The sequence below is a fragment of the Platalea leucorodia genome (assembly GCF_965183815.1).
Source record: "Platalea leucorodia genome assembly, chromosome: W".
NCBI lineage: Eukaryota > Metazoa > Chordata > Aves > Pelecaniformes > Threskiornithidae > Platalea > Platalea leucorodia.
The window spans coordinates 42,434,319-42,457,834 of NC_138859.1; the positions used below are offsets into that span (position 1 = coordinate 42,434,319).

General features: G+C 45.1%; 1 protein-coding gene across 1 annotated transcript in view; it reads left to right on the forward strand.

Moving 5' to 3' along the window:
* Window positions 1–272: 272 nt before the first annotated feature.
* The window catches only part of LOC309601888 (E3 ubiquitin-protein ligase KCMF1-like), a 57,356-nt gene continuing 34,112 nt past the window's right edge, over window positions 273–23,516 (forward strand). Inside the window, exon 1 of the mRNA XM_082335132.1 lies at window positions 273–421. Coding sequence (XP_082191258.1) covers window positions 406–421 — 16 coding nt within the window. The 5' untranslated portion in view covers window positions 273–405. The remainder of the gene's footprint in view (window positions 422–23,516) is intronic.

Consider the following 23,516-nt stretch of genomic DNA (forward strand, 5'->3'; position numbering starts at 1 on the left):
ATGGGAAAGAGCTGAGGGATGCAAGGAGTCAGTGTTCTTAGTTCTTACAGTAACAACAGAAGAGGGAACAGAGGTGCAGACTCAGGAAGAGGGGTGTAGATTAAAGCGGCGGAAGAGGAAGAGGGGCCTAAAATTCACTGTATCGCGGTGCCTGGGAAGTCGCTGCTGTTGGATCCGCCCCCCTGAGGGAGGGAGGGAGAAAGTGAGGCAGGCCGGCCGGCCGGCCGGGGTCGTTGGAACAGATACCTCTGTGCTTCACCCTCCTATTTCTTTCCCCTTTTTGTTGTTTGTTCGCTTCGCGCTTGGGGGTCAGTGCGTAAGGCGGGAGGAACCTAGGCTAAAGCGACGCCTGAGCAACCCAGCGGGAGCCTAGGGACAGGCCTGGGCTGCAGCCTCAAAATTAGGATGTCCCGACATGAAGGTGAGAGACCCAAGGCCGGGGGGGGGGCGGGGGCGGGGAAGAGATGCCCTTGAGCTCTGTATGGCGTTAGGGCCTCGCATGCCGCCGTGTGAGGTGGGTCAACATGGCGGCGCCGCCGTCTCTGAGAGCAGGGCCTGTGGAGTCGGTCGCGAAAAGTGGCCATGGTGGGAGGAGGAAGACGGCGGCCAGGCCTCGCTTTGCAGTTTCGCGGGAGGGGAGGTGGCGGCCGTGTCCGTTACGGGTAGGCCCCGAGTCCCTTTTCTGTCTCCACTAAGCATACACGCCAGGCCCGTGCTCGCTGAGGTTGAAGGGCCTGCTGCAGCTTGAAGTGGGTTTGGTCTCTATCACCCCTCACTAGCTTGCGACTCGGGCCTTGCCTCGCCCCGGACAAGGAGTGTATCCGAGGCAGATAATAGAAGGGAGGAGACAGGAGAGCTGTTTATTTTCACTCCTTTTACTTCACTGTTTGAAGGATGGGCCTGGAGGAATCTGTTTTGGGAGAAAGGAGGAAGGTGTAAAGGAGGTGAGAGGTGTGTGTCAGGGTGGCTTGCTGATGTGTCCTGGGAGTTGTGAATAGCATGATGTGAAGGGAGAAGGGGTGCAGGAGGGGAAGGGGAGGCAGGCTTGGCATGATATGCTCCCTGTGAGGGGAAGTACCCCCAGCTTGCTTAGGGTAGGGAGGAGGAGAAGGGACTGTGGGGCATGGAGAGAGTAGTGCTTGAGGGGAAGCGAATCAAGGAGGGTGGCCCGGCATCCAGGCAAAGTGGATTGGGGTGTGGTCTGCTTTGGTATAATGAAGGCGTGTGTGTGGGGTTGTGTGGCAGGTACTCATGCACGTAATTGGCTGTGGTGTTGGGATTGGGAGAAAGAGTTTATGCAGTCTTCATGGCTTTGTTCAGGCGTAGTTTGTATTCTGGTAGCTTTGGCAGGTTGAGAAGTAATATATTCTTTTTTAGTTTTGTATTTTAAAAGAGGAAATATGCCGATGTAGTAGCAGCAGCTTTTGTAGAGAGATCATCATATAATTATTTTGTGTGTTTGTCCTTGTTCTTAGATTTTGTTTTTTTGTTTGCTTGTTTTTTTTTCTATGGGTAAGTGAAGTGGATAGTTAAGGATTAATAAAAAAAAAGTGAGAAGAATGGAGAGAAAAAAGAAGGGAATTTATGTAGAGAGAAGTTGTGTGCGATATTTGTGAAGAAACTTGCTTGGTTTTCTACCTTTTATTACTGGTAGTTGCACTAGTATAAAATATTCTGTAGAAGTTCTGCCTTGTGTCTTGAAAGGATAATTTTTTGCTCTGTTAGGAACTAAATTTAGCACCTGTCCCCATACATAATTTTGATTCTCCTAGAGCTGTGAGAATAATCTTTTTAAAAGGAATGGAGATATCTTTATTTAATCTTAATGTTTTGAAAGCAATGTGCTAGAAGACTTCAATGTTTGGGAGTAATAATACTGACTTCTAGATGGAGGGTTGCTAGCTTGATGCTGAACTAGAGTAAGTATGATGGCTATTCAGTGTATAGCTACAGCATTTTGTTAGTGTGTGTGCTTGCCTATCTAAGACCAGTCTTGCCTGAATCTACTAACGCTTTTTTTTCTAGTAAAGGTACCAAATCCTCTTGGTTCTTTTCTGATTAAGATGTGGTTTTGTGTGTGCTTGTTTTTTGGTGGTGTGTGGGGTTTTTTGTTGTTTTGGTTTTTTTTTAATTATTTATTTATTTATTTATTTTCCAAGAGGGTGGGTGGGGTTGTTGGACTGTCTGCATCCTATGCAGATAATGAGGCAAATGCTAACAACAGTGAGTAAAATAAGGGTTAATAAAAAGTTTTTGTTTGTGGCTTTGTTGGAGAAAGTACTCTGTAAACTGCTGCTGTGATAGATATCCATGGTATGCAATTTAAAGCACAGTAGTAGGATGTGGACTTGTTAGATTGCACTGGTTAAAGCTACAAAAGTGGTATGATGTGTTGTTCAGTGTTGTGATGTTTTAATAAATGAGAAGAATTATCAAAACAGTTTTTTTAAAATGTGTTTCTGATTGATAGAGGTTATGTTTTGAGGTTTTTCTAGTGGATGTTAGGTTTTGTTTGTAGTATGGGGAATAATGTTTTTCTCAGTCTTTCTATTCAGCAGCAGAAATCAAAGTATGGAAATAACGTTAAGCGTGGTTTTGTTAAAAATTGGAAACAGGTATATCAATATTCTTTGAAGTTACATATTTTTAAAAATAAAAAGTTAGCTTCTAATAAACTGTTGATGGTAATGTTACGTTGTTGACATAAATATCTATATATAAAAAGAAGAAAAAAACCCATCAAAATTGAAAAGATATAAAGCTGCAGTAGCAGTTGTACTTTGTGATAGGTTTTTATAGGAACCTGGTTTGTCTTGAGTTTTCTTAATGTTTTTCTTTTATTCCCCATTTAACATGTTTTAAGTGTTAATTTTATATTAGTTATAAGGTTAGAATAAGTTGCCTTGATGTAGGGTCTGTAGTTGGCCGAGAGTTCTCAATCTGTAAGTTGATGGAAGTTGTTTTTGCAAGGATAAGGTATAGGAGAAAAGTGAGTTTCAAACATGTTAATAAATTGTATCTCTGCTGTGTGTTTTTGTCAAAATGGCTTGTTCTTGCCAGAATCAGTTTTGTGATGGGGAAGGATGTATTTGAGAAGATAAACGCTGGAGAACTTCGAATTCCAATGTTTCAGGGCTCTAAATAAGTATCTGATGGAGGTATGAGCTTACTTTTCATCAGGGTCTCTTGGCAATTTTCTTTGCTTTGTGGCAAGAAATTAAGTCATGTTGTGGATCAGAAGTTGATTGGGAGACAGGAAAAGAGAGAATATAATTTAACCATCAACCTTTTGCCATTGACTGTTTACTACCTTCAGAAATGGAACTGGTATAGAACTTTAAAAATTATCCAGAGTGGAGGATGTGGGGGAAGGGAATAGTGGGATAGAAATGTTTGCAAATAAGACAGTTAATTGAGCTAGGGGTGACTAGAAGGTCTTCCAAGGAACTTTAGAAAGAGCTAAATAAGCTCAATGCATGAGCAGCACAAGATGAGTGAAATTAACTTGTGTTAAAAGGAAAAGCAATAGGGAGAAAACTCTTCAGGTACCTTAAAGTGTCTGCTTCAGTGGTATCAACTTGGGAAAGGTAGTGGGGTATCACTGTAGATAATCATACTTCTGTTTTTACTGCTACTGTGTGTGTTGGCAAGATGTGAAAAATGTTGCTGCACTCAAGAAGCTGCTCAGAACAGCAAGGTTGTCAAGTTGAGCACTTGGGAGTTGGGATGTGCCAGAACTAGCTTGTGCAGAGAAACCTAATTCAGTCCTATTTGAGTACATGCACTGTGAAATTACATAGCCACGTATTATCTTCTCTGTTGTATCCTGCCTTGTCAGGGGTGTATAGGGAAGGAGGCTGCTGTATGTAGGGGAGGACCCTTGTTCTTTTTTTGGAGGTGGACAGTAAACAAGGAGATGAGGCATTATAGAAAGTATTTTTGTGATGTCAATAGTTGAATTTTGTTGTGGAAAGCTGGATTCATTCCTGCCTCTTCTATGGAGTTCTTAGGAAATGCCAGGCAAATCACTTGGACGAGAGTTTACAGGTGGCTGCTATCTCTGTGTTTCTTCTTTTAGAAGGCCCAACTGAAAATTTTGGGCACTCGCAGCTGCAACTCTAATACCTGCAAATTAGTGACTTTTCTCCTGTTTTAGTTCTTAGAAATGTTTTGGCTGAAACTTCCAAACAAAATGCATTCTTGGCCTAGGAAACTTTAATTAGGTGGACAAATGTGGTAGTTAAAGGCTGTGAAAATGAGTCATAAGGAGAAGACCAACAAACAGTTAAATTCAGGCAGCACTGTCAGATTTCAGTATAACAGTGTTATAGACTATTGTATGCAGCTTGAATCCCCTCCAAAGAACTCAAGAAGTGATGTGACTGGGGGGGGGGGAGACACAAAGAACTATTGCATGAATAAAGACTGAAAAAATCTTTATCTTCAAGGTTGACAAAGAGAATCTAAAAAGAATGAGTAGCTTAAATAATATAGATGAAGAGTGCCTATAACTGGTTGGTTTTTTTTTTTCATAATACAAGAACAGGAGGTTATAAATTAAAGAGGCTGATGATTCAAAACTGATTAACACAAGTGCTTTTTCACAGAGTAACTAGACTGTGCAATACTTCTTCATAGAAAAAGTTATACCACCTGGTTTCCAGTTTGAAGGATTAAAACTTTGGATTCTATCTCAAACTTCATATTTCATGTCTCTTAATTATTTGAGACTAAAAGGTTGCTGTAGAGAATTTGATGTCTGATAGTCTGTGCTGTTCCTACAACTTTCCATGAATAGTCAGCTAAATCTCTGATCTGAACTCATGCTAATTCCTATGTTATTATGTAAATATGATCCTTAATGTCATTCACATGTATCGGGTTTATGCAGCAAGGTTTTGGTGGTGGGGGGCTGCAGGGGTGGCCTCAGTGAGAAGAGACAGGGGGCTGCCCATGTGCTGGACAGAGCTGGTTCTAGCTGGCTCTGCAAAGGATCCACTGCTGGCCAAAGCTGAACCAGTCATTGAAGCTGATGGCACCTCTGTGAAAACAAATTTAAGAAAGGGTAAAAATGCTGTGCAGCAGTGCGTGTAAGAAAGGTGGGAGGGGAGTGGAAGTGTAAGGAAGAATCTTAGACAGCAAGGTCAGGAAAAAAAGGAGGGAGGAGGTGCTCTGGGTGCTATAGCAGGTATATTTCCTTGCAGCCTATGGAGAGGAGTGGGACCAGGCCAGTGGTGGGACATGTGGCCCGTGGAGAGGACCACAATGGAGTAGGCTCCAGGAGGAAACTGTGGCCCATGAAGAGGACCCCATGCTGGAGTAGTCTTTTCCTGAAGGACTGTAGTCTGTGGAGAGGACCCGTGCTGGAGTAGGGGAAAAGTGTGAGGAGAATGAGCATGTTGTGGTTTAACCTGGCAGGCAGCTAAACACCACGCAGATGTTCGCTCACTCCCCCCACCCAGTGGGATGGGGGAGAGAATTGGAAAAAAAAAAAAAAAAGGTGAAACTTGTGGGCTGAGATAAAGACAATTTAATAGGACAGAAAAGGAAGGGAAAATAATAATAATGATAAAAGAATATACAAAACAAGTGATGCACAATGCAATTGCTCACCACCCGCCAACCAATGCCCAACCAGTTCCCAAGCAGTGGCCCTGGCCAACTCTCCTCAGTTAATTTGTTCAGAATGATGTCCTATGGTATGGAATATCCCTTTGGCCAGTTTGGGTCAGCTGTCCTGGCTGTGCCCCCTCCCAGATTCTTGTGTACCCCCAGCATCCTTGCTGGCAGGGCAGTATGAGAAGCTGAGAAGTTCTTTACTTAGTGTAAGCACTGCTCAGCAACAACTAAAACATCAGTGTGTTATCAACATTATTCTCATCCTAAATCCAAAACGCAGCACTATACCAGCTACTAGTAAGAAAATTAACTCTATCCCAGCTGAAACCAGGACACTTTTATATGCAGATCAGAGACTCGTGCTTTTCCTGTTTCATGACATTAACATAGTCCAGAGATCACAATATCTTCATATCCTAGCTTCTATAGGCATTTTTTACCATGCTGGTATTTAGTGTTCAGTTGTGAGCCTCAATCAAATTTATATTCTCTCCTGTTATTTATCAGAACTACTGGGTCTTATTTTGCCACCTAGCAGACACAGTCAGCACTTCAGACTTATCTCAGTTGTTATCCAATTCCTTTAGCTAAATAAGAGGAGGTGGCTGAGGGGAGACCTTATTGCTCTCTACAACTACCTGAAAGGAGGTTGTAGCGAGGTGGGGGTCGGTCTCTTCTCCCAAGTAACAAGTGATAGGATGAGAGGAAATGGCCTCAAGCTGCGCCAGGGGAAGTTTAGGTTGGATATTAGGAAAAACTTCTTCACCGAAAGGGTAGTCAGGCATTGGAACAGGTTGCCCAGGGAAGCGGTTGAGTCCCCATCCCTGGAGGTATTTAAAAGATGGATAGACGTGGTGACGAGGGACATGGTTTAGTGGTGGACTTGGCAGTGCTAGGTTAACGGTTGGACTTGATGATCTTAAGGGTCTTTTCCAATCTTAACAATTCTATGATTCTATATTAGATAAAAAAAAACTTGCTTCTCTGAATAAGTGAACAGGACTAAAATATACTGCCTTAAAGATTAAGGGGAATCTTAGATTATCAATTGCGATTTTTCTGAATGTGACTGCATCATATAAAAGGTATAATTGACAGAGTAGCTGTTTCTAGATTTCTAGCTTGATTTAAAATCTCCTATTTCTGAAGCATTTTGTAAGCTTTTCTAATAGACAGGTCACTGAAATCATAATTGTTCTGGTGAAGATATGTCAAACTTGTGTTAATATAGTTGATGCCCCCCGCCTGTTAAAATACTATGAAATAATATTATATTAATAGAATCATAGAATACCAGGTTGGAAGGGACCTCGAGGATCATCTGGTCCAACCTTTCGAGCACAGTCTAGACGAGATGGCCCAGCACCATGTCCAGCTGAGTCTTAAACGTGTTCAGCGTAGCGGAGTCAACCACTTCCCTGGGGAGATTATTCCAATGATTGACTGTTCTCATTGTGAAAAATTTACCTCTCGTGTCCAATTGGAATCTCCCTGGGAGTAACTTGTACCAGTCACCCCTTGTCCTCACCATGGGACTCCTTGTAAAAAGGGAGTCTCCATCTTCTTTGTAGCTCCCCTTTAAGTACTGGTACATGGTGATGAGAGCACCTCTAAGCCTCCTTTTCTCAAGGCTGAACAAGCCCAGCTCTCTCAGCCTATCCTCATACGGCAGGCTTCCCAGACCCTTGATCATCTTGGTGGCCCTTCTCTGGACCCCCTCCAGCCTGTCCACATCTTTTTTTGTATAATGGGGACCAGAACTGTACACAGTATTCCAGGTGTGGCCTGACAAGCGCCGAGTAGAGTGGGATAATGACTTCTGTATCTCTGCTGGTGATGCCCTTTTTGATGCAACCCAGCATCCTATTGGCCTTCTTGGCTGCAGCAGCACACTGCTCACTCATATTGAGCTTCCTGTCCACCAGGACCCCCAGGTCCCTGTCCACAGAGCTGCTCTCCAGCCAGGTGGATCCCAGCCTATGCTGCACTCCTGGATTATGTTTTCCCAGGTGCAAGACCTTACACTTGTCCTTGTTAAACTTCATAAGGTTCATGTTAGCCCACTCTTCCAGCCTATCCAGATCTTCCTGCAGGGTGGCTCTCCCTTCCAGAGTGTCTACTTCCCCACTCAATTTGGTGTCATCTGCAAACTTCATCAGGCTACACTTGATCCCGTTATCCAGATCACTTATGAAGATATTGAATAACGTTGGGCCCAATATCGATCCCTGGGGGACCCCACTTGTGACGGGTTGCCAGTTTGAAAAAGACCTATTTACCACCACCTTTGAGTGCAGCCCGCCAGCCAATTCCTCACCCACTGCACAGACCACTTGTCTAGGCCATATTATTTTGTGCCTTTTCTTTTTGTAGTTGCACCTTGGGGTCAGAGTATATAATTAGGAATCATGAGACCTGGATTTTGATGCTCTCTTCGCTTGTGTCTCGGTCTATGGAGTGGGATACATGTGTGTTGATGCAATGATTTATTAAATACAATATTGCATCATATATTTCAACATAATAGTATAATAAAGTTTGTATTGTCAGAAAGCTAGTTCAGCAAATAAAGGAAAACATCTCTGTAGCATAGAATCACTTAAATTTAGGAAAAAGCTTTTTGGCTTCAAGTTTAATGTTCTAATTTTTAAAACTTGGTGTATATGTGTCTTGTTCAGTAAGTCAATTACTAAATTTGGGATTCTGTACTAAGCCTTTTGAAAGGGGTTTATGTTGAGCATAAAACCACAGTGACTATTTTAAGGGAACTACTTTGGAGTCGTTGTCCCCAAATAAAAATAAATGCTCTAAGTAATGGTCTTAGTGTGTTTTCAGTTTCTAGACATGCAGAAATAGATGAATTTTTATTTTTAAATTGCATGTGATTCTTCTGTTTTGTAGAAACAAAAGTGAATTCTCTCTTCTTGTCATGAAATTTCCTAATATGATTTGGATTGTATGGCACTGTAATAGTGAGGCTGATAAACTTTTATTTTGTATTTGTTCTCTACAGTATGTTGATCTGTTGTTATCTGGTGTTGACAGAATTATGAATTTGCTTTTTCCCAACTGTAGTCAGTGATGTCTCTTTTTCTAGCTGCATTAGACTAAAAATGAAGCTACATAATGTTTTTGTTGTGGATCAGATTTTTATTTTCAGAGGATGAGTTTTCACACATACTCTAATTAAAAAAGCATAGCAGTTTCACTTAAGTGTTAATTTATAATGAAAAAGTGAATTATGAAAGATTCCTCACCAAGAGGAAGTGGTGGGTGATGATAGTTGGAGGCCTTCTGTGGGGGATTGAGGCATCCATCTGCCAGCCTGACTTGCAGTCTTGGGAGGCTTGTTGCTTATCAGGGGCTTGGATTTAGGCAGATGCAGAAAGAGTAAAGACTCATCTGGCCCTTGGAATATTACCCCGTTTTGCTCATACATGTGGGCATCAATGATAATGCTAGGATTATCTTGAGTGTATCAAGAGTTTTTATAGAGCTGTGGGGAGCCCAGGACATTGTCTGACCATGCAGGGATGGAGTTAGGAAAGCCTGAGATCAGCTGGAGTCACAACTGGAGAGGGATGTGGAGGACAGCAGGAAGGGTTACATTGGCAGCAAAAGGCCCAGTTTTCTCCCCAGTGAGCATGGAAAAGGCTGAGGTACTTAGGTAATAGATGCTACTTTGCCTTGGTTTTCACTGGTAAGGTCTGCCTTCTGGCCTCTTGGGTCCCAGAGCCTAGTGACAGTCTGTGGGAGTGAAGTATTGCCCACAGCAGACAAAATGAATATGAGACAGCAGTATGCTGTACTCATAGTAGTAAAGGCCAACCAAATACTGGGCTGTGTTAGCAAGAGTGTAATAGCAAGTCGAGGTAAGAGATTCTTTCCTTCTCTTCATGACTTGGGACTCCAGGTGTGATTTCATGTGTCCAGTTCTGGGCTCTGTAGTACAAGATGAGCATGGACATGTGGTGTGGTTGACACGCCTGAGGGATGGGATGCCACCCAGAGGGACCTGGACAAGCTGGAAAAGTGGGCCCATGTGAACCTCATGAGGTTCAACAAGGCCAAGTGCAAGGTCCTGCACCTGGGTCAGGGCAATCCCTGGTATCATACAGGCTGGGGGATGAAGGGATTGAGAGCAGCCCTGCAGAGAAGGACTTGGGGGTACTGATAGATGAAAAGCTGGACATGAGCTGGCAATGTGCTCTCGCAGCCCAAAAGGCCAACCGTATCCTGGGCTGCATCAAAAGAAGCGTGGCCAGCAGGGCGAGGGAGGTGATTCTGCCCCTCTACTCTGCTCTGGTGAGACCCCACCTGGAGTACTGCATCCAGCTCTGGGGTCCTCAGTACAAGAAGGACATGGACCTGTTGGAGCGGGTCCAGAGGAGGGCCACAAAAATGATCAGAGGCATGGAACACCTCTGCTATGAGGAAAGGCTGAGAGAGGTGGGGTTGTTCAGCCTGGAGAAGAGAAGGCTCCAGGGAGACCTTATTGCGGCCTTTCAGTACTTAAAGGGGGCTTCTAAGAAAGATGGGGATAGTCTTTTTAGCAAGGCTTGTTGCGATAGGACAAGGGGTGATGGTTTTAAACTAAAAGAGGGTAGATTTAGACTAGAGATAAGGAAGAAATTTTTCACGATGAGGGTGGTGAAACACTGGAACGGGTTGCCCAGAGAGGTGGTAGATTCCCCGTCCTTGGAAACATTCAAGGCCAGGCTGGATGGGGCTCTGAGCAACCTGATCTAGTTGTAGATGTCCCTGCCAATTGCAGGGGTGTTGGACTAGATGACCTTTAAAGGTCCCTTCCAACCTAAACCCGTTCTATGACATATTGGAGTGAGTCCAGTGGGGGCTACCAAGATAGTTTGGGACTGGAGCATGTGATATGTGAAGAGAGGCTGAACAAGCATAGATCTCTTGAAGAGAAGGCTCAGGGAGATCTCATTGCTGTCTAAAACTACCTAATGGGAGGGAGTGGAGAAGATGGAGCCAGTCTCTTAGAGGCGTGCAAGGATAGGACAAGAAGAAATGGGCAATGAGTTGGAACATCGGAAATCCTGGTTAGATATAAGGAAAAACCTTTTTACCCCATGAGGGTGGTTAAATGCTGGAACAGAGTCCCAGGGAGGTTTTGATATCTTCATCCTTGGAGGTATTCAAACCTCACCTGGACAAGGCCCTGCACAATCTGCTCTCATTGGCCCTACTTTGAGTACGGGGTTAGACCAGAAACCTTCAGAAGTCCTTTCCCACATAAGTTATTCTGTGATTGCTTCAACTGTGATCCATAGGTCAGTGATGGCTCTTAAAGTCTTTATTGGTATATGTAAAGTTGTTTTGTCATTTGCTTTTACTACTTTGCTTGTGTTCCTGTACTGTTAGGGAGGAATGTTTAGGCACTTTATGTTGAGAAATAGGTCTGAGGCACGTAAAAATGATGCAAGACTGTAAGGGGATCATATTTTGGATACTTCCTGTGTATGGCAACAGGAAAGAAATTAGAAACTTTGAATCATGAAGCCAGTGGGGTGACTCTTGCTTATGAGACCAATAGAAAGCAAGATGGATGTGTGGTATGGCAGGCAGATGTTTGGGTTGTGTTTTTGGGGAAAGTACAAGCCAATAGCTAAAGAAGCATGTGCAGTGAAAGAAGGGGGGGGAGAGGAACGGAACAAGTTTAAAGCTTGACTGAAGTAGGCCTGAAAGTTCGTGAAGCTTTTTATTATAAAGACTGTACAATTCCCATATTAAAGACAATATTTTCCTAGTATTGCTTTTCCTTGTAAGCAATTGTAGTTTCTGTAGATGTGTTATCTGACTGAAAAGAGAGATTCTCTGTGACGGTGAGTGGGAGTGGTTGTGAAGCTATTCTCTTTCTTACATTTCCATTGTAAGAAAATGTTTGAGAATTCCTCAAGATAGAACATGGGTAATATTTAAATGATTCAGTGTAGGTTTTTCTTATGTTCTACTATAATTTTTTTCAGTACACTTGTATTATTTTGGGTTCAAAGAAACCCTTATTTTTGCAAGTCAGCCCATTGTCTGTGTGTGAGACCTGCTCAGAGGAGCCAACAAGAGAGGCTCTCCTTATATTACTGTGCAGGCTCTGGGGGATGGGTAGGTGTGTGTATTCTGCCTTCAGGGATGATAGAATCGTAGAATCGTGAAGGTTGGAAAGGACCTCTGAGATCATCGAGTCCAACTTGTTAACCTAACTGCCTGGTCCACCTCTAAACCATGTCCCTAAGCACCACATCCACACGTTTTTTGAATACTTCCAGGGACTGTGATTGTACCACTTCCCTGGGCAGTCTGTTCCAATGCCTGACCACTCTCTCCGTGACGAAATTTTTCCTAATATCCAATCTAAACCTTCCCTGGCGCGACTTGAGCCCATTTCTTCTCATCCTGTTGCTTGTTACTTGGCAGAAGAGACCGACCCCCACCTCACTACAGCCTCCTTTCAGGTAGTTGTAGAGAGTGATAAGGTCTCCCCTCAGCCTTCCTTTCTCCAAGCTAAACAACTACAGTTCCCTCAGCCGCTCCTCATAAGACTTGTTCTCCAGACCCTTCACCAGCTTTGTTGCCCTTCTTTGGACACACTCCAGAACCTCAATGTCTTCCTTGTAGTGAGGGGCCCAAAAGTGAACACAGTACTCGAGGTGCGGCCTCACCAGTGCCGAGTACAGGGGCACCATCACCTCCCTGGTCCTGCTGGCCACACTATTCCTGATACAAGCCAGGATGCCATTGGCCCTCTTGGCCACCTGGGCACACTGCTGGCTCACGTTCAGCTAGCTGTCAACCAACACCCCCAGGTCCTTTTCTGCCAGGCAGCTCTCCAGCCACTCCTCCCTCAAGCCTGTAGCATTGCATGGGGTTGTTGTGACCCAAGTGCAGGACCCAGCACTTAGCCTTGTTGAATCTCATACAGTTGGCCTGGGCCCAATGATCCAGCCTGTCCAGATCCCCCTGTAGGGCCTTCCTACCCTCCAGCAGATCGACACTTCCACCCAACTTGGTGTCATCTGCAATCTTCCTGAGGGTGCACTCAATCCCCTCATCCAGATCATCGATAAAGATGACAACACTGAGCCCTGGGGAACACCACTCGTGACCGGCTGCCAACTGGATTTGACTCCATTCACCACCACTCTCTGGGCTCGGCCATTCAGCCAGTTTTTAACCCAGCGCAGAGTGCACTTATCCAAGCCATGAGCAGCCAGCTTCTCCAGGAGAATGCTGTGGGAGACAGTGTCAAAGGCCTTACTAAAGTCCAGGTAGACAACATCCACAGCCTTCCCCTCATCCACCAAGCGGGTCACCTTGTCACAGAAGCAGATCAGGTTAGTGAAGCAGGACCTGCCCTTCATGAACCCATGCTGGCTGGGCCTGATCCCCCAGTTGTCCCGTACGTGCCGCGTGATGGCCCTCAAGATGATCTGCTCCATGACCTTCCCCGGCATCGAGGTCAGGCTGACAGGCCTGTAGTTCCCCGGATCCTCCTTCTGACCCTTCTTGTAGATGGGCGTCACATTTGCTAACCTCCAGTCAGCTGGGACCTTCCCGGTTGACCCGGACTGCTGGTAAATGATGGAAAGTGGCTTGGCAAGCTCCTCTGCCAGCTCCCTCAGTATCCTTGGGTGGATCCCATCAGGCCCCATAGACTTGTGGGCATCTAGGTGGAGGAGCAGGTCGCTAACTGTTACCTCTTGGATTATTGGGGCTTCATTCTGCTTCCCACCTCCCAGCTCAGGGTCCTGAATACCCTGAGGATAACCACTCTGACTATTAAAGACTGAGGCAAAGAAGGCATTAAGTACCTCAGCCTTCTCCTCATCCTTTGTGGCGATGGTTCCCTCCGCATCCAATAAAGGATGGAGATACTCCTTGGCCCTCCTTTTGTTGCTGATATGTTTGTAAAAACATTTTTTGTTATCCTTAACTGCAGTGGCCAGTTTAAGTTCTAGCTGGGCCTTTGCCCTTCTAATTTTCTCCCTGCATAACCTAACAATATCCTTGTAGTCTTCCTGAGTTGCCTGCCCCTTCTTCCAAAGATGGTAAACTCTCTCTTTTTTTTTTTTTTTTTTTTTTTTTTCCTGAGATCCAGCCGAAGCTCTCTGTTCAGCCAGGCTGGTCTTCTTCCCTGCCTGCTCGTCTTTCGGCACATGGGGACAGCCTGCTCCTGCGCCTTTAAGACTTCCTTCTTGAATAACATCCAGCCTTCCTGGACTCTTTTGCCCTTCAGGACTGCCTCCCGAGGGACTCCCTCAACCAGGCTCCTGAACAGGCCAAAGTCTGCCTTTCTGAAGTCCGAGGTAGTGGTTTTGCTGACCCCCTTCCCTACTTCGCCAAGAATCGAAAACTCTATCATTTCATGGTCACTGAGCCCAAGACAGCCTCCGACCACCACATCACCCACCAGGCCTTCTCTGTTCACAAACAGCAGGTCCAGCGGGGCACCTCCCCTTGTTGGCTCCCTCACCAGCTGCGTCAGGAAGTTATCTCCCACACACTCCAGGAACCTCCGAGACTGCTTTCTCTCTGCTGTATTCTATTTCCAGCAGGCATCTGGTAAGTTGAAGTCCCCCACGAGAACAAGGGCTAGCGATCGTGAGACTTCAGCCAGCCACTTGTAGAATACTTCATCTGTTTCCTCATCCTGGTTGGGTGGTCTATAACAGACTCCCGCCATGATATCTGCCTTGTTGGCCTTCCCCCTGATCTTTACCCATAAGCACTCGATCTTATCATTACCTTCGTTGAGCTCTATACAATCAAAACACTCCCTAACATACAGGGCTACCCCACCGCCTCTCCTTCCTTGCCTATCCCTTCTGAAGAGTTCATAGCCTTCCATTGCGGCACTCCAGTTGTGCGAGTCATCCCACCATGTTTCCGTGATGACGACTACGTCATAATTTTCCTGCCGCACAGTGGCTTCCAGCTCCTCCTGTTTATTGCCCATGGTGTGTTCATTGGTGTAAATGATATAAGATATAGGGCTCATAGGATGCAGGGGAAGAGCATTTTGGGATTGTGCAAAACTTAGTATTGGGGTATTTAGGGGAAGGCCCAAAGGCAAGGGAAGGGAGGTATCAATGTGGATTGGAGAGGAGTAAGCATGGGAAAATAGAGTGATAAGGGGATGAAAGTCCCAGTCACATGTAAACAGGTTGCTGATCAGTATGCTTGTCTGGCAATGCTCTGTGCCTGATCAACGCAGTCTGTGCTGTCTTATTAAACTTCCTATTTTTCCTAGGTGAGGAGGTTCTCTATTTTGCATGCATGTTTGTGTATGGAGGTCTAGATGCTAGCAACTGGAGAAGGGGCAATGGAATTATAGGGGCTCATGAGCCTGAGGTCCCAGCAACTGGAGTGCCTTCCAGTTGTGTGGGTGCATGTAATAACTAGTAAGCTTCAAGCCAGACTAGCTGGGAAGTAGGATGAGAGGCTTGGGAGCCAGGTATCAGGGAGGTTGTAAGTCTGGGTCAGTTACTGGAGAGACCAGAGGGTCTGAGAGAGAGCTACTGGAAAGGCCATAAGTCTGGATGAGCTACTGGAGTGACCCGTCTGTGCATGTGTGTGAGGCAACTGGAAGACCAGGTGATCCAGGGGCCAGCTACTGGATAGACTGACTGTCTAAGGCCAGTTACTGGAGGAATCCACAGTATGTGTGTGTATATGTGTGCATGCATGAGGTCTGTGTACCAACAGCTGGAGTGGGGCTGCAGGCCTTGGGAGTTCACATGCCCAGTTGCTAGGAATGGGGGAGACTAGGAATCTAGGGGCCAGCTACTGGAGGGATTCATATTGTACATATGTATGTATTTTCCATTAATGGGCTTTCATCCTGATCAGCCAGAGAGAGGAACAGGAACAGGCCGTTGGTGCTGTTGGTGAGAGTGCTGCTGTATTTTCCTGTCAGTGTTCATCAGCGTGGCTGGCTTTGTGTGTATGTATTGTATGCATATGTGCCTGTTGGAAATACGTGCTCACTCAGTCTTGCTATTCTTTGGACCTGGGGGTATGGCACTGTGGTAGCCTTGCCTTATTGAGCTATCAGCTTCAGCACCTCCTAACAGAGTGTACCTTTTAAATAGAATAGCCAATTTCCACCTAGTTTTGTGTAAAGATAAGAGTTTTACAAGGAAAATTGAGTTGTACTATTGCCAAATGTGTTAAGTAATCAGTGGCTGAAAGAAAAAGCTTGGTTAAGTCTATCATAGTATGAGTTAAGGTGAAGGCAGTTTGTCTGCTCAACTGAGCCATACTACTTAGTTCTCTGAAGCCTAATCAGGTATATCACTTGTTCCCATTGTTTGCTTTCTCCTTTTTTGTCGCTCTTCTGTGTGTGTTTTGTTGTGTGTTAAGGCAAATTCTTAAAAACCTTCAAAGCTTTTCTTCAAGACAACCCCTAAGTCTTGCAGGGCTCAACAGAGAAATGTCAGATCTTAATTTTTGTTTTGTCTGTCCTTAGGATTTTCTGTGTTCCTTCTCTTCACACTTATTCTAACTATAAAATTAATTTTCAGGTGATTCCTCTCCTCTTCCCCCCCCCCCCCCCCCCCCCCTTCAGCCTGTGTTCTCCCAAGCTGAATCTTTATTTTCCTTTCCACAACTAAAAAAAACCTCAGGACCTTGATCCCATGCTATTAAATGAGAAACTTCATCATTGATTTAAATGAGTGCAGGGTTAGGGTGCTGCTGTTAATATTTTCTTGCACTTGTTACTGTTTAGAGCTCTCCTCAGTTCAAGTATTCTCTGTTCATAGAATTCATGTGCTGTTTATCAATTTCCAAATTAACAGAAATGTTAAGTAAGACCATGCACAGTGGCAATTCTTATGCTGCCACATGAGTCTTTCTGTGCTGATATGATGCATTGCTGTTTACTTAAATTACTGTATTTATAGTAGTTAAGCAAGCTTTCATGTTGTGATGGTGTTAGAAGACTAAATTATCTTAATTGAAAGATAAGGTTACTGAGAGACAACATCAGATATTTAATTAAAACAAAGTCTGCTTGATTACAAGTCCTTGCATTGTCCAATAAGTTTGTAATTCTATTTTATGAAGTTATTAGGTATGAAAAAACTTATTGTAAATAAATTTTGCTTACAACTTATGACTTCTGTTATCTTCTAAATGTTTAGATATGTTAAATGTAATATTTGAAGATACCTAACTTTTTTTTCTTAAATGCAAAGGTCCATAGTAGTCTGAATACAGGCATATGTGTGTGTTGTAGGAGGAAGTGCTTTATTAATAGTTCTTTAAACTAACTCAGAGAAAAGTAAACTATAATAATAAAGAGACTGATTAGGGCATCAGGATAAAGAATAAATTTTGGATAGTCAGTATTACCAATGTGAAGTTCTTTGCTTATTTAACTGTAAAAAAACATGGTTTGTCTCTTTTGCAGTGTTTTCTGGAAGTCGTAAAGCTAGCAAAAAAAATGTATAGAAGGCAGCAAATAGAAGTGTTATTCTTGGAGGTTTCAGCAATAACAGCTCTTCTCCAATAATGTGTTTATACTTGGGTTGCAAGATTATTCTTAGGACTGTAGCATTGGTGTTAGTTGTGGCATGCCCTCTCCTGGTATGATAGATGTACTCAACAATTTTTTTTGCCTCAGTTTTCACTGGCAATCTCTCAAGCCCCTGAACCTCAAGGCAGGGATGGGGAACGAAGTCCCTCTCATCGCAAAAAAAGATCGAGTTTGCGACCACCTGAGGAATGTGAACGTACACTAGTCCATGGGACCTGATGAGATGTATCTCAGGGTCCTGAGGGAATTGGCTGATGCAGTTGCCAAGCCACTCTCCATCATATTTGAAAAGTCATGACAGTAAAGCAAAGCCCCCAGTGACTAGAGAAAAGGGAAATTTCGCGCCCATTTTTAAAAAAAGGTAAAAAGAAGGACCCTGGGAACTACCGACCAGTCAGCCTCACCTCTGTGCCCGGTAAGATCATGGAACAGATCCTCCTGGAAGACATGTCGAAACATATGGAAGGCAGGGAGGTGATTAGAGACAGCCAACATGGCTTCACCAAGGGCAGATCATGCCTGACTAATCTGGTGGTCTTCTACGATGGAGGGACTGCATCAGTGGACAAGGGAAGAGCTATGGACGTCATCTCTCTGGACTTCTGTAAGGCCTTTGACACAGTCCCCCACAACATTCTTGCCTCTGAACTGGAGAGATATGAGTTTGACAGATGAACTGTTAGACAGATAAGGAATTGACTGGATGGCCACGTCCAAAGAGTTCCAGTCAATGGCTCAATGTCCAAGTGGAAACCAGTAATGAGTGGTGTCCCTCAAGGGTCCATACTGGGACCAATACTGTTTAATATCTTTATCAACGATGTAGACAGTGGGATTGCATGCACCCTCAGCAAGTTTGCAGATGACGCCAAGCTGAGTGGTGCAGTTGTTTCACTAGAGGGAAGGGCTGCCATCCAGAGGGACCTTGAGAGGCTTGAGGAGTGGGCCTGTGTGAACCTCACGAAGTTCAACAAGGCCAAGTGCTAGGTCCTGTGCCTGGGTTGGGGCAATCCCCAGCATCAGTACAGACTGGAGATGAATAGACTGAGAGCAGCCCTGCAGAGAAGGATTTGAGGATATACTGGTGGATGAAAAGCTGGACATGAGCTGGCATTGTGCGTTTGCAGCCCAGAAAGCCAACTGTATCCTGGGCTGCATCAATGGTGCTTTTCTTGCAAGAGCTGATATGTGTGTCGGGAAGTTCAGGAAGGAAAACGGTAGATTCATGTTTAAGATATTGCTGTGGATAACTGACTGTACCTCTGCCACATGTCTATTGTAGAGTGTCGGGTAAGTCAAACTTTATTGGGTGCTTATTAATCACTTGTTACTTGCTTTCTAGATGACTTGCACTTATGTGTAAGTTCTGGAATCTGGGGTGTGAAAGCGAAGTGAAACAACTCCTTTTAACATTGTGTTTACACCCATATATTTTATGAGCAGAGCTGAAACTCATTGGCTCAGCAGTACTGGATGGTGCTCATACCTTTAGAATAGGGTCAGACAAGTATCAGATGCTATAGCAGTGGACTCCACAAGTTTGTTGATAACAGAGAGAGAACAAGATCTGGGGATCTGCTTCTACTCCAGGTTGGTGGAGAGAGGAAGAGTCTCATTTGGAGAACAATAACTCTTCTGCCATTCTGGCCTAGTACAGGCCTGGTTTTCTTTCTCCTTTCTATTCAACTACAAATCTACCTTGCCTTTGGCTGCAGCCTCAGTCCTACCAATTAATTTTGGAAACGCTTTAGTCTGGTTGCTTCCTTTTCCATGCTGCTATAGGATGATGTTGCATGTTGAAATTCAGTGGTATTCTCGCATGTAATTGCATTAGTCTTTGAGAAGGATCAACCTACTTAGCGCTCTGTATAAATTAGGAGGAAAAGTTTACATAACTGCCACTTTTCTTCTGGAGAAGAGATAATTGTTAGGCTAGTTTTGTATGTACGTAGGATACCAAAAGGATTTGGTAATCTTTACTTTGTGTATTAATGAAGGAAGGACTCTAATCAAGTTAGATGCCAGAAGGCTAGTTCTTGAACACTTAACTGGAATGGTACGTTAGTGGAACTACCACAGACATTGCATTGCTTCTGTCTCCTGCTAAAACTAAAGGGTTTTCATCTAAATTGTTTTTCTAACCTTGAGATACTGTTCTGTATACACAGCTAAATCTTGCTGTCCTCATTGAGCTTTCTTAGCCAGGAACATTTTCTACTTGAATACCTCAGATGCAGGTTTCATGTCCATTTTAAGTAGGTTTTATAGCGATTAGGGGATAATCTTCCTTTGGTATTTATAAAAGTTAAATATGCATCCCAGAATATTGCTAAATGTGCAATGCTTCATGATGTTTGAGGCAGAGAGCAAGAAACTGAATATTTCAGTTTCACTGTATGATTCCCTTGACCATGCATTCTTCATAAGAAAACTAGCTACTGAGTTCTAGTCCTGACTTAGTCTATTGATGAGTGAAATTTGCACTGCTTTATAGTTTTGGCAGCTTGGATCTTGAGCTATTCACTTGAGGTGACAATTCATCTTCAAGACATCTTTCATGTGGTTTGAAAATATCCTTCAAGTGGCTGCTTTAAGTCATGCCAATTGAAATAGAATCATAGAATTGCTTAGGTTGGAAAAGACCTTTAAGATAATCAAGTCCATCCGTTAACCTAGCACTGCCAAGTCCACCACTAAACCATGTCCCTAAGCACTACATCTACATGTCTTTTAAATACCTCTAGGGATGGAGACTCAACCACTTCCCTGGGCAGCCTGTGCCAGTGCCTGACTACCCTTTCAGTGAAGAAATTTTTCCTAATATCCAGTCTAAATCTCCCCTGGTGCAACTTGAGGCCATTTCCTCTTGTCCTATCACTTGCTACTTGGCAGAAGAGACCAACCCCCACCTTGCTACAACCTCCTTTCAGGTAGTTGTAGAGAGCAATAAGGACTCCCCTGAGCCTCCTTTTCTCCATACTAATCAACCCCAGCTCCCTCAGCTGCTCCTCATAAGACTTGTGCTCTAGACCCTTCACCAGCTTTGTTGCCCTTCTTTGGACGTGCTCCAGCATCTCAATGTCCTTCTTGTAGTGAGGGGCCAAAACTGAACACAGTATTTGAGGTGTGGCCTCACCAGTGCCAAGTACAGGCAGACGATCACTTCCCTAGTCTTGCTGGCCACACTATTTCTGACACAAGCCAGGATGCCATTGGCCTTCTTGGCCACCTGGGCACACTGCTGGCTCATGTTCAGCCAGCTGTCAACCAACACCCCTAGGTCCTTTTCCGCCAGGCAGCTCTCCAGCCACTCCTCCCTCAAGCCTGTAGCGTTACCTGGGGTTGTTGTGACCCAAGTGCAGGACCCAGCACTTAGCCTTGTTGAACCTCATACAGTTGGCCTGGGCCCAATGATCCAGCCTGTCCAGATCCCTCTGTAGGGCCTTCCTGCCCTCCAGCAGATCGACACTTCCACCCAACTTGGTGTCATCTGCAAACTTCCTGAGGGTGCACTCAATCCCCTCATCCAGATCATCAATGAAGATATTAAACAGAACTGGCCCCAATACTGAGCCCTGGGGAACACCACTCGTGACCGGCTGCCAACTGGATTTGACTCCATTCACCACCACTCTCTGGGCTCGGCCATTCAGCCAGTTTTTAACCCAGCGCAGAGTGCACTTATCCAAGCCATGAGCAGCCAGCTTCTCCAGGAGAATGCTGTGGGAGACAGTGTCAAAGGCCTTACTAAAGTCCAGGTAGACAATATCCACAGCCGCCTTCTTGTCCACCAAGCGGGTCACCTTGTCATAGAAGGAGATCAGGTTAGTGAAGCAGGACCTCCCTTTCATAAACCCATGCTGGCTGGGCCTGATCCCATGGTTGTCCTGTATGTGCTGCATGATGATGGCACTCAAGATGATCTGCTCCATGACCTTCCCCGGCACCGAGGTCAGGCTGACAGCCCTGTAGTTCCCCGGATCCTCCTTCCGACCCTTCTTGTAGATGGGCGTCACATTTGCTAACCTCCAGTCAACTGGGACCTTTCTGGTTAGCCGGGACTGCTGATAGATGTTAGTCCATTGCAGCACTCCAGTTGTGCGAGTCATCCCACCATGTTTCTGTGATGGGAACTATGTCATAGTTTTCCTGCTGCACAATGGCTTACACCTCTTCCTGTTTGTTGCCTGTGCTGCGTGCATTAGTGTAGATGCACTTCAGTTGGGCTGTTGCTCCTGCCACCTTTTTGGGGGGAGAAGCCCTAGTTCCTATGTGTCCATTCTCAGGTGCTTCCGTGGTTTCTAACACATCCATAGCCCTTGTGTCTTTGCTGCCGCATGGATCTCCATCCCCTACCTCCACTGAGACAGCTAGGGTGCTGTGTGCATTAGTACAGAGAAATTTCAAATGTGCTCCAGTGTGCTCAGCACATCATGGAGCAGACTGAAGGATGTCGCTAGCACACCATCCTCAAACATCGGCTTGCCGCCCCCAGGCTTATCACTAATAGGGAGCCTGGTTTTATCCCTTTCCCCCTTTCCAATCTAGTTTAAAGCTCTTTCAATGAGCCCTGCTAACTCCTGCACAAGCATCCTTTTCCCCCTTTGAGACAGGTGTACCCTGTCTGTCGCCAGCAGGCCTGGCATCATGTAGACTGACCCATGATCAAAAAACCCAAAATCTTGCCGGTGACACCAGGCTCAGAGCCAGGTATTGATCTGCTGGCTCTTACTGTGTCTTCCCTCATCCTTCCCTGCAACTGGAAGGATAGAGGAGAACACTACTTGTGTTCCTGATCCCTTAACCAGTTGCCCCAAAGCCCTGAAGTCTCTTTTGATTGTCCTTGTCTTATTGCAATTTCATCGTTGCCTACATGAAAAAGCAATAATGCATAATAATCTGAGGGCTGTACCAGGGTAGGAAGTTTCCTTGTCTCATCTTCAACCTGGGCCCCAGGCCAGGCAGGCAGGCAGGCAGACTTCCCTAAGAAATTGGACCTTCTGTTCCCCTCAGAAGAGAGTCTCCTATGATAATAACCCATCTTTTTTTCTTTATGGAAGTGGTTTTGACACAGTGCATAGGCCAACTTAACCTTGGAGACACCTCCAACCTAGATGGACCATCATCCTCATCATTGTTTGGTTCCACTTGCAGAGCCTCATACCTATTGTACAAGGGCACCTGGGAAGGTGGGGTAGTCACAGAGGAGATGTGCCTGCTGTGCCGGGCAGGAACTTGTCACCATTGCCCCTATCCCTTAAGTCACTGTGTTCTTCTGGATGGAGAGAGGATAGGGAGACCTCGGTATCATGCGTCCTGTCTGCCTGACAGGCCTGTCCCAGGGCAGGTAGGGTGCGGTTCCAGTAGTCTATCTCCTTCTCATACTCCCTGATACTCCTTAACCTACTCACCTCCTCCTGGAGCTCTGTCACTAGGCTGAGGAGTTCCTCTACCTGGGCGCACCTCCCACAGGTGTGCTCACTACTGCTGCCTAGTACTGGCATAAGAGTAGGGCACGCCCTGCGTCCTGTCACCTGAGTAGCAGCGTGTTCCTATCGGAGCTTTGTCTGGGAAGCTGCGTCAGTCGCGACGGGTGCAGAGTTTAGAGAGGCCATGGCCTTCTGCCCGGTGGATAGTATTGCTCCCTGGTCAGGCCGGCAGAGTTACAATGCCCTTCTGCGCAAGCTGCCGTGCCATGCCCTGTTTGTCCCCACCCTGTTCGCTAGCGCTCCCTAGGGGCTTCTTTTATGCGTGTGGGGGCTTTGCCACTTTTGTTCCTGGCCCCGCCCAGGTCTCGTCAGCTGCTGTCGCGCGAGCTGCGGGCTGCTCTCTCGGCTCCCCCTGAGGTTTCTCCGGTTCAGGAAAGCCCTTCATACACCTTGCTAGAGCGCTCTGCTCCGGATCGTGTCGGCACTGGAGCTGCACTTCTTGGCGACCATAGACTACGTTTTTTAATTTGATTGTGAAGGGATGAGTTGTTACTCTCTACTTGCAACTGTAACTTATTCTAATTAAAACCTGTTATCTTTCTTGGGTGTAGGTTATAGTAGGAAGTAATTGTGGCTTAATGTCTTCAAGTAAAGAGTGCTTCTTTGTTTATAATGGACATGTTCTCTTTAACTGTTTTACATTTACATCGAAGTGTTGTTCCGACTTTGTCTAGCAGTTAAGAGGAATTCAGTATTTCTGTGCTTTTTCTGTGAAATACTGAAACAGGATAGAGCCAGTCTTGGATAAGACTGACAAAGGAAGCAAGTTATTTAAAATTTTATCTCAGACTGATGTCCTCAAAATGCTATTCCTGAGGTCTTTTGATAAGCCTGAAGTCTTGCGTGTCCTG